This window comes from Limulus polyphemus, unplaced genomic scaffold, assembly GCF_000517525.1.
Source record: "Limulus polyphemus unplaced genomic scaffold, Limulus_polyphemus-2.1.2 Scaffold4343, whole genome shotgun sequence".
Classification (NCBI taxonomy): Eukaryota; Metazoa; Arthropoda; class Merostomata; order Xiphosura; family Limulidae; genus Limulus; species Limulus polyphemus.
In genome coordinates, this window is record NW_013669953.1 from 27,942 (window position 1) to 40,195 (window position 12,254).

Genomic DNA, 12,254 nt, shown 5'->3' on the forward strand with positions numbered 1-12,254 from the left:
TGTATATGACCCATGTCAGGGTTAGCTATAGTCAGGTATAGTTTCTTACTGCTGTACATGACCCATGTCAGGGTTAGCTATAGTCAGGTATAGTTTCTTACTGCTGTACATGACCCATGACAGGGTTAGCTATAGTCAGGTATAGTTTTTACTGCTGTATATGACCCATGTTAGGGTTAGCTATAATCAGGTATAGTTTCTTACTCCTGTACATGACCCATGTCAGGGTTAGCTATAGTCAGGTATAATTTGTTACTGCTGTATATGACCCATATCAGGGTTAGTTACAGCCAGGTATAATTTGCTATTGCTGTATATGACCCATGACAGGGTTAGCTATACTCAGAGTTTATTACTGCTGTATATGACCCATGACAGGGTTAGCTATACTCAGAGTTTATTACTGCTCTATATGACCCATGTCAGGGTTGGCTATAGCCAGATTCGGTCAGTTTTTTCAGCATTGCTCTAGACTATGTAAGAATTAACAATATCTGATTACAATTTACAGTGCATCAGTACAGTTTCAATCAGATTTAATTTTTCTAAATGTTAGTCATTAAAGTCAACAGTGCAAGTTGTTTCCACACTTACCTTACACTGATCAAGCAAGTTTTCATTTTCCAGTCTTGTAGCCAAGTCTATCATCTCTTGGAATGTCTCCTCTCTGATTGGCGGGTTATTGTCTACATAATCTTGAAGAGTTTTGGTTAAATGTATAAGTTCTTTAGGATTTGTTGTTTTGTCAGTCTTAAGACTAGACACGAACTTCATGGTCCCAACTGCCCATTCGTAGGCCTAAAAAAAGAAGAAAAAAGTTTTAAAAATGTAAGCAGTGACAACACAATAAGTGAGAAGGTTAGTTGTAATAAGATTGGTAAAAGCCTTTAATAAGGCTATTAGTATTAGTAATCAATGCATTAAAACATAAAATACTGTACTGAATTTTGGCAGTTCGGATTTGTTGTTTTGTCAGTCTTAAGACTAGACACGAATTTCATGGTCCCAACTGCCCATTCGTAGGCCTAAAAAAAGAAGGAAAAAGTTTTAAAAATGTAAGCAGTGACAACACAATAAGTGAGAAGGTTAGTTGTAATAAGATTAGTAAAAGCCTTTAATAAGGCTATTAGTATTAGTAATCAATGCATTAAAACATAAAATACTGTACTGAATTTTGGCAGTTCGGATCCTACGTATCAAAAGACACAATTAGAACACGTTGGTGAAGTAAAAAGTTCACGTAGTTTATTTTTGAAACGCTTGAACTTACTGTCGGTTTTACACTTCGATCATAGGTGAATCTTTTCTTGTAATGTTGATGTTACCAACAGCACAAAATCTCGTGACTTAATTTCTGTTGTCATTCCACAGGTAAATAAAGTAAAAGATGAAATGTCTGATTCTGTCATATTATGATAGTTAAATAACTTTTCAAACAATTTCTGAATTTTAAAGAAATATGCTTTCGCAGTAACGTACTGTTACGTCTCCGTTCGTTAGTTGATTTTCTGTAACTTCGTTCCCATGAACTTTAGCGACACAAGTCCTTTCTTAATAAAACTGGTTTATTCTTTCTGAATATAACTTTACCGATACACTTATTTTCAACAGTCGCTCTATAACAACGAACGCGCTCAACTTCAACAATACTCTCTGACTGCAGTTCAATTACTCTAACACATATCTAGTAGTCTCCCGATAATTCACGAAGGTTCGAGAGAAGTGGCGTGATACTAGTCACGTGACCTCGCTGACGCAACAGTACCACTAACCCTACCTCATTGAGAACACATATAAGAAACATTTACACAGGGGGCTATCTGAAAACGCAGAGTGCGCTGACTGACAACTGAATATGAACTTTAGAGGATTTTACTTTTACAGTTTTAATATTATTGATAAATTTTTTTTGCTTATCCGTAAAACATTTTCCCCCATAGTTTTTATGTTCCTTATCGTTTATGATCTACATGTTAACGATGATACCCCTATGAATGTATGTTAATTTTACTACAAAGGTTTAAAACTCACCAAATGTTTACAGTAGTTCATTGTTGAATATTGACGGGCTCTGGTTAGCCCTGTGATAGAGCTCTGAACAGCCCGGCGTGGCTAGGTGGTTAGGGCGCTTGATTCGCAGTCTGAGGGTTGCGGGTTCGAATCCCCGTTCTACTAAACATGCTCGCCCTTTAAGCCGAGGGGACGTTATAATGTGACAGTCAATCCCACTATTCGTTGGTAAAAGAGTAGCCCAAGAGTTGGCGGTGGGTGGTCATGACTAGTTGCCTTTCCTCTAGTCTTTCACTTCTAAATCAGGGATGGCTAACGCAGATAGCCCTCGTGTAGCTTTGCGCGAAATTCAAACCAAAAATCCAGAGCTCTGGATTTTGGAGATGGCGACCTGGATCGGAATACGTGAGACACCATAAAATATTATCCGCATTTTAAGCTTTGGGTGCGTTATAAAAGTGACGGTCAGTTCCTTAGCCTGTATGATGGGTAGTAGGGTGCTGCTTTTCCTCTGGCCAGTAGTTCAAAATTAAGGGCGGCGACAGATAGCCTAAGTAGCTTAGCCATAAATACTTGAAAACTGAACTTGTTATTGTCCAATGTTTATAAACTGTCGTTACATCACACTCAATAGTTTGTCAGATATATTGAACGAGAAAGAGTAATAATGAAATCTTTCATTTATCTGACCTATAAAATTCCAGACTTCTTAATTCATAGTTTTATTAAATTATATTATTCGTGATTTCTAGTTATCGTGAAAAACAGTTTAAGACTAAAGTAGAATAAAAGTGAGATAAACGTCAACAAATTAATTACCCTATCTAGAAGACCGAAACATTTGGCACTGTCCTCCAGCCTTTCTCGCGTGTCTTCAAGACGGTCCGTAAATTCGTGAAGATGTTCCGTCAGAGAAGACGTCAGAGCTTGTATCTCACGGTTTCCACCAATAGGGGCCGCTGATGGCGATTCCAACGTGGAAGCTTCTTCCATTAAGTCGTTACCCTTTTCAATTTGACGCTATATAAAAAAAATACATTATTAATCACATTAGAAAGACGTCGAGTATACTCGATAACACACTTAGGACTGAAACGAACTTTCCACAAAACTACTTTAACATTAGGCTGTATCTGATTATTTATATATTTTACTTAAGCCTAGAGAATACCAATTTCTCAGAAAAACGTCAATTTTGTTCAAGAAACACAAGTTGATATTCTGGAAGCAAGTGTAACCATAGGTTTAATTTCGAACGTTCAGATGTCAACGGATGACAAGATGATAAGAAGAGTTTGGCTAACTTAGAAATGTAACTCGCATTTTTAGCACCCTGTGTTTTCATCTTCTACCTCATCACAGTTATTATAGTTGTGTGGATGAGGAGAAGTTTGTTTATTTTACTTTCTCGCAAAGCTACACGAGGTCTATCTGCGCTAGCCGTCCCTAATTTAGACTAGAGGGAAGACAGCTAGTCATCACCACCCACAGCCAACACTTGGGCTTCTCTTCTACCAACGAATAATGGGATTGACCGTCGCCTTATAACGCCCCCACGGCTGAAAGGGGCGAGCATGTTTGGTGGGACGGGGATTCGAACCCGCGACCCTCAGATTGCGAGTCGAACGCCCTAACCATCTGCCCATGCCGGGCCAAAACCCGAGCTAAACAAGGTGTTAGAAAACACTTCAGGGCGAGCATGTTTGGTGGGACGGGGATTCGAACCCGCGACCCTCAGATTGCGAGTCGAACGCCCTAACCATCTGGCCATGCCGGGCCAAAACCCGAGCTAAACAAGGTGTTAGAAAACACTTCATGGAGTTTGAAACAATGTTTTCACTTTATTATTCTCAACTTTGTTTAACGTAAACTGGAGTTTATTATGAGACATTTTTTTTTTTTACAAACGTAAATTTGTAGGATATCGACAGCTCCTGACGAAGCTGAAACAGTGAAATGTTGAGCTAATGAAGTTATATTCTGGAGATCTAGATCGTGATTTTATTTACGTTCACAGAAAAATCTTCACTTTGATACTCGGCCAAAGAGAAAACAAATATATCGCGAGTCATACATGAAATATGCAGGCAATACAACCCTGGATGTCTGGAGATCGTACGATTTTCAACGTCCGAACTGATCTTGATGTATCAGTTGACTCAATTTTTTTTTTAAACATATTTGTGATTTGGAGAATTCACTGAATACTTCTAACTCTCGCTATAACGAATCCCTTGGTGGCTCAGTGGTATCACTGCATTACAAATATAAGTTCCTAAATTTGTTTTTCCCTAAATTGAATTATTATTATTTCTCGAAAAAAAAAAAAAACTTCAAAATTTCACAATATAAATCCGTTCTGAAACAATGGAACTGTTTGAGTTGAAGCTGTACTCGTACTAATTGAACGTGCATGTTAAGCCTTATCAGATCGCAGGAAGACCTTGAAAAGCTTTTAAGCTTGTTAGTAGAATAAATACTTCGTCGAATGAGAGATGCTTTTATTGTCTACATTAATGTTCTACTCGATAATTTTACCAACTGACAGAACTGTCTATATTTCATAATACTGCTCGCTCTAGAAAACTTCCACAAACAGTTTTTTTTTTTCATGAATTCGCAAACTTTTTCAATCGTCACAGAAATATTAATGATAGCCTTAAAGCAGCACGTGTTGGCTGAAAAACACACGCACCTGTCCATATGTTACATATAAACACATAACGGACAAACTCGGGTCAACTATATTTCACACAAGTATCTAAATAAATAATACGCTTGCGTTTGTCTGTCCCGAACTTGTGTGTGTGTATGTATATATATAGTGTTTAGTCAAACTTTTCAATGCAATGAGTATGGTACACGATGACACAAAGTCGTTGTATCACGTGACGACTGGCTTCGATTTCAACTTTAATATTTTTATTTGTAAAGTATTTCACACAAATAACCCTGAACCCTCGTGTAATCTCCTAAAAAAAATTAACATTACACTAATTATAATTTCTATATGCTTTCTCGCCTTATTTATGTCTAAAATAGGCATGCACAGTTCGTTAAAACCATATAATTATCAGTTTGGGAACATGCTTTCAGACGTTTCTGCATGATTAGCTAAGTTTGCCTTCATTAAAACTTTACAATTACTTTACTTTACAATAATTTAGCTTTGGATCGTTTTATAGACTGTTATAAACACCTTTTAGCTACTTTTCACTTTACTATGAGCTTTTATTCTTTGTTTCAACTCGTAAAACCGTGTGATAAACTGAACGAGCTTAATTGTTTCATACTCTATACACTATTATAAATACCATTACTATATTGTTTAGTTTACGTGTAGTTTTATTAAATAAAGTTACGTTTGCACGAGCTTGTTTGTGTATAAGTGTGTGTGTGTGTATATATATATATATATATATATATATATATTTTTTTTTTTTCAAACAGACGAGGATTTATCAATCTAACACATAAATGCCTGCAAGAAAGCGTAGCTTAAATGGCGTGCGTGAAAATGATAGAATAAGGAAAATTTAAGCGAAGGGCATGAAAATTACTGCACATGTTTTGCGGGTGGCGGCTAGTACGTATATAAACGAGGGGACTGAGTTGGGCAGCACTTTCAAAGCATATAGGCAAATCGAGTTTCTGATCCGTGGGGTTGGGACTAGCAACTGATGTTAACCAGATTCTTGAGGTACTTCTGACATGACATTAAGGCTTATGTTCGACTTTATCTCGTCCACGTGTAAGGTACGTGTACCAAACTACACGTCGCAATTCAAAAATACATCATGGTACATACGCCGGGAATAATTACGTGGAGGAGATAAGCAGATCTGTACATGCATGTAAAGTTGCACGTAACTTGGTGGTTACAGGAAAATTGGTAGTTACGATACACGTAGCTTGGTGGTTACATTAAACTAACCATCCATTACATGAAAATTGGTAGTTACGATACACGTAGCTTGGTGGTTACACTAAACTAACCATACATTACATTAAAATTGGTAGTTACGATACACGTAGCTTGGTGGTTACAATAAACTAACCACCCATTACATTAAAATTAGTAGTAACGATACACGTAGCTTGGTGGTTACATTAAACTAACCACCCATTACATTAAAATTGGTAGTTACGATACACGTAGCTTGGTGGTTACATTAAACTAACCACCCATTACATTAAAATTGGTAGTTACGATACACGTAGCTTGGTGGTTACATTAAACTAACCATCCATTACATGAAAATTGGTAGTTACGATACACGTAGCTTGGTGGTTACATTAAACTAACCATACATTACATTAAAATTAGTAGTAACGATACACGTAGCTTGGTGGTTACATTAAACTAACCATCCATTACACTTAACTTGGTGGTTACATTACACTAAACGGCAAACACAAACTGTAGCCCCGCTACATGCCCCCCCCCCCAAATATTAATCCTACCATCTACCTAATATTCCACAAAGTACTTATTTATCACTATCTTAATATTAAAAAAAAAAAAGTTTAAAATAGGAAACACGAACGTGTTTCCTTATGCAATACACACCATACTGTTGGAGCCGTTGTGAATTAGTGAAATGTCTTAAGCTTGCATAAATATAGTGTTTCTTGGTTTTCCCGTCTTGCAAGGAACTGTGTCACCATATATAGATCACAGCCCAGACAACTATTCATTCATTGACGAGACACACGTCTTCTGTGATTACACTGACAGCAAACAAAAATTAAAAATTAGTTAGGATAGAAGAAAGTTAACGATCGTTTTTTCGTTTGGAAGAATTACTTGTGAATGTTTACAAGTAACCTTCGGTCGTAATTTTTACTTAAATACTTTAAACGTCGAGAAACAAGTACTAACACGTAAATTAGAATTACGACACTTTCAAATTCGGCGACGAGGAACCCACTTTGAGACATTTTTCAGCCATTATTATACGACACTTTCAATTCTGCATTATTAAACCTCAAATTTAAAGTCCGTGAAATATTTGATCATTTATAATTACACAGTATAATATGGAAGTATTGAGTTTAATCTTTGGTGTTGATAAAAAAAAACTTAAATCTTATAGTTTAGACCACTTAATGATGGAGTAAAACTAAATCAAATCTTACAATACAGAACTTTTCTTACCACAAACCCTGCTATCAAGCTTTCCCCGAGTACTTGTAATATCCGTATACTGTGAAGTGTCACTAAGCCTTTCCTCTTTGGTCACTGGTTTATAGTCGACTGAATATCGGTTCTGTGTTAAACCCAGTAAATGCACGTGTGCCGTCAACACGAGGCGTCAGCTGGTGCTAGACGTCACGCTGGCGCCTTACAACCCCCCTATATCCCACTTAATAAACTAAGTAGAGAGAGAGGGTTACAAGAGCCAATCCTTTTAACCCGGCGCAGTTGGAGACCCCGTGGCGCAAATATTTGTAATCACGTATAGCTTCCCCCCCCCCAAAAAAAAAATTGAGAGGAAATTAGCTGGTTGAATCTAATACAAGTCCACCCACCTGCCGTATAGGTGGAAGCTTTCCGTAGTCCCAGATACTCCCAACTGTTTCAGTAGCCTCTGGCAGTCTGATAACCATCCCACAGACCAGGAGGAAAAAGACAAACTTTGTTAACAAGGTCATCCACTTTCACCTGGTTATATTTAACCAAATGTTTTTCATAGTGGTTTCGAATAATCTTAGAAAAGGTTAAACAAGGAACTGGCTAATGATTAAAGCGTAAAATAACACCCTGTCAAGTAATTATTAACACCCACTTAAAAAAAAAAACGGCCACCTTATTAACACACTGTCGAGATACGACAGCCGTTGATAAAGGTGTACCAATTGAAATCACCTCAAACTTCCAATGTTTTTCAAATTTTTCTGACCAATATTCTCGCGCACTGCTACAAGATGGGCTATCTGAGCGTAGCCCCCCCCCCTTAATTTTGAACTTATAAGAGGAAGGGCAGCTATTCAACAGCAGCCATCGTCAACTTCCTGGGCTACTCTCAACTGATCGATAAGTGAGATTTGATCACTACGGCCAAAAGGTGCTGTTGCAGTAACGGGACGCGAATTAGGAATTCTCGTGTTCACCATCCGGGTACACTAACCACAAGGCCTCATCCAATTTTCTCCCAAAACAACTTATTGTTCACTTAACGCATATGAGAAGGTTTTGAATGTACCCGTGTCAGAGGTCATTTATATATATATACATTTTACAAGTGAAGAAACACAACTTGGTAAGTTCACGATTTTGTTCTCAACGGTTTGAACAAAGTTTTGGAACATTTTAAAGCACCTTTCAAAAAAAAAAACAAAAAACTACGATAAATCAATTTTCACCATTCATCGATAAAGGTTATAAAACTTTATCAGCATTCCTTACACAGGGCACCGGCAAGAGTAAGTTAACAACTGACCAATCTGGATCTCTGTTATTAATAATAAAGTGAATATCTGGACCACTGCTAACAACAACAACAACAACAAAATAATTAAAAACAAAAACAACAAAAAAAAACGTTCAAATTCGTGCATTCTACTGCTGTTGTGCGAACGTCTGTGTTACTAGGTGACTGTTACAGAATAACTTTGTCCCACTTGATTTGGGGTCAATTCGATGGTCCAATTCGAAAGTACGTCACTTTCTTTTTTTTTTTTTTTTGTTTTAACACACTTCAGTATCGGTAATCTTTTTGTGTAGCGTCATTATCAATCTTAAGTTGTCAAAGAGTTTGTTTGTTTTTAATTTCGCGCAAATGTTATATACACACCACCATTAAAAAAAGAAAAAAAGTGCTAACTGCATTTCTTTGGCTTGCCGACTGAAACTGTGTTGATTATATTTCAAACTGCAGAGATTATAAGTCTGTATTATCAAATAGTAGGTCCATTGTATAATACCCAATAATAAATCATGGCACAATGCCATAAGATCATTCTTATATCTAAGTTCAGATTAGCGAATGGTGAGCTAAAAAGGACGTGAGGCCTTAAACATTAATATTAAGCATTACTTCCCAATTTGAGTTCCTAAATACAGAAGCTATACAGGGAGACGCGTGTACAAATGATACGTCACGCATGAGTGCCCGTCCCAAGCACTCAGGCTTGTTTCGTTCTCAAAGCTGCGCGATAGGCTGTACGCACTGAGCCCACTACACGGATCGAATCTCGAATTTTAACACTGTAAGTCCTCGAGTTTACTCCTTCCCAAACCTCCGGATTTCTATCAGATTGTTTAAGCGTAAATCAGTACAATGGACTGTGCCCACCGCGGGGATCGAATCCCGATATTCAACACTATAAGACCTCAAGCTTACCGCTTCCAAACCCTCGGGATCCTTTCAGATTGTCCGAGAGTATATCAACAAAACGGGCTCTACGCGCTGCGCCCACCACAGGGATCAAACCACATAATTTTAGCGCTATAAAAAGCCCTCAAGCTCACCGCTTCCAAAACTTCAGGATTCTACCGCATCGTTCAATCGCAAAGTTGTAAAATGGGCTCTAAGCGTTGCAGCCACTACAGGTATCTCAATCAGAATCCTAGCGTTATACGTTGTCAAGCTTGCCGCTGAGCAAACCAGGGGGGGGGGGTTGTAAGTTAACCCACGCTGCTACATCTAGGAAGAAAGGTTTGTTTGCTTGTATTTTTTGAATTTCGAGCAAAGCTACACGAGGGCTATCTGCGCTAGCCGTCCCTAATTTAGCAGTGTAAGACTAGAGGGAAGGCCACTAGTCATCACCACCCACCCCGCCAACTCTTTTTACCAACGAATAGTGGGATTGACCGTCACATTATAACGCCCCCCACGGCTGAAAGGGCTAGCATGTTTGGTGGGACGGGGATTCGAACCCGCGACCCTCAGATTGCGAATCGAACGCCCTAACCATCTGGCCATGCCGGGCCAAGTAAGAAAGGCCAAAGCAAGAATGACATCCACGATATACAGCAGTGTGATGCTACGTCTGCTTCTCATCTGTTGAGAATTCTTCAAAATTTTAGTATTTTTGCAATAAGGTTTCTCTCGTTGCGCATGTTTGAGAGCATACATACAATTAAACACACACGCGTTCTCTCAGTACAGTATCCGTAACTAAACAACGACCGTCGCGCCACATACCAAGACGCCGAGTCTTTCCTCGACTTCCTAATTATTAGAAAATATTATTTTATTTCAGCTATTATATAATTGATTGAATCTTCAATCTACTCGCTGGTAAAACCGCTCGAATTTTTCTCATAAAAACTGGTAAACTGTTTGAATATTTCTTGTATTGAAGGGGTGGGAAGAGGGTGCTTTATAACAGTGTAACTTATAAGTTATCCAGCTCTCCCTCGCTTAGCTCGGCAGAGTTGAATATATAAAAATCTAGATACTTGCATTCTTCACGTATTAAGACATACCGGTGCGGTATGTATCCAATATCATGGAAAACTTTTCGTCTGTCTGTGGACGCATCTTCTCCTAAACGATTTCACCGATCCAGACCAAACTTGTTAAACTATCTTATTAGTTCAAAAGGAAATCAGTTACAATGCGAATAATAAACATATGGCTGTTGTTTCAGTTTTACGCTCCTATCTAATTTACACCATTTAACTTCCAGTTTATATTAGGGTTAGAATGAGCGTTTAAGCCTAAATTAGAGAAGTATTTCATAATTAAAATATTTTTTTCTTACTTCTTGATGTAGAATATAGTTTTCCATAGAAGCAAAATTTAAGATTATTATAATATTTAATGCGTTAAATGTACTAAATTAAGACAGTATAAATCTTGACCACATCTCTAGTGTGAAATGGGCTGCTTTGAACAAGGAGTGACGCAACTGCTTTGCCATTTCTGCCAAGTTTCTCGCCTTGACTGTCACATCTCCTCACTTCTGTATTACAAGATTTTGCTAATTTTTAGCAAATTTGTTTTTATTGTGTTTTCAAGAGAAAAAAAAGAGGGGAGGAGTTCAATCTCCTTAAAACAACTTTCAAAACTTTTAAGGTAAGACTTTAAAGTTCACTTTTACTTGTAGACTTTCAACGGATCTGTTGGGTTTTCATCAAGGAAAAGGGTTGGGTGTACAATTTGTCGCTCAAAAAATTAGTCAACTTTCACATCTATTTAATCATAATTTATTTTTTTGCCAGTATGTCACACCACCATTTTTCTTACCGGTATGCATACCGTCCACTTTAACCGCTGCTGGACATTGGTATCTAAAAATCTATTACCGGTTAAAACATTATTCTACTCGTTGAAATAATGTTTTGAACCTTTGTTCTGATATAATTATTTGGACAAGGTCAAGCGAGACGAATGGCTGTTACAAATCCATTTACAATATACTACACGCCAAGTAACCCGCCTGAGGAGTCTGAAAAAGTCCATCAAATACGTGACGTTGTCCACGCATAAACAACTTTACAATACAGGTCCGTTAAAATCCTATGTCGAGTGTCGTCAGGATATTCTTGGGGGGTCGTTTTTCTGAGGGGGATACATGTTTGTTTGTTTTTGAATTTCGCGCAAAGCTACACGAGGGCTATCTGCACTAGCCGTTTCTAATTTAGCAGTGTAAGACTAGAGGGAAGGCAGCTAGTCATCACCACTCACCGCCAACTCTTGAGCTACCATTTTACCAACGAATAGTGGGATTGACCGTCACATTATAACGCTCCCACGGCTGAAAGGGCGAGCACATTGCGAATCGAACGCCCTAACCACCTGGCCATGCTGGGCCGGGGATTCGTGTGCGCGTGAATGTCAAACACAATCACAGGCTGGGTAACACTCCAACATTATTAATTAAGAGGGCGCTTTCGAAGATTTAACTTCTCGGTAAATTGAGGAGAAATATTACCAGAGAAAAATATGCTACGTAAAATTGAAAGTGTTATGACGAAAAATCGATGATGAATAAGTTGGGATAAAGTAAATATTAATGCAAGTTTTTAAAGAAAAAAAAACTATTTACCTCTTACTTAATTGAAGTTCACTACGTCACAATTACATTTCTGTAAATCACTTTTTACTAACTATTTTGCACAATATAAGGTAGTTGTACTGTCATTAGAATCCTGGCCAGGTGGTTACGGGGCGCTCGACTCGCAATCTGAGGGTCGGGGGTTCGAATCCCCGTCCCACCAAACATGCTCGCCCTTTCAGCCGTGGGGGCGTTATAATGTGACGGTCAATCCCACTATTCGTTGGTAAAAAGAG

At 38.1% G+C, this 12,254-nt stretch overlaps 1 protein-coding gene across 1 annotated transcript in view; it reads right to left on the minus strand.

Moving 5' to 3' along the window:
* LOC106470994 (puratrophin-1-like) overlaps positions 1 to 12,254 on the minus strand; it is a 71,978-nt gene that overhangs the window by 14,222 nt on the left and 45,502 nt on the right. The window contains exons 11-12 of the mRNA XM_022399633.1: positions 2,830 to 3,030; positions 595 to 798 (exon numbers count right to left, since the gene is read on the minus strand). Coding sequence (XP_022255341.1) covers positions 595 to 798; positions 2,830 to 3,030 — 405 coding nt within the window. The remainder of the gene's footprint in view (positions 1 to 594; positions 799 to 2,829; positions 3,031 to 12,254) is intronic.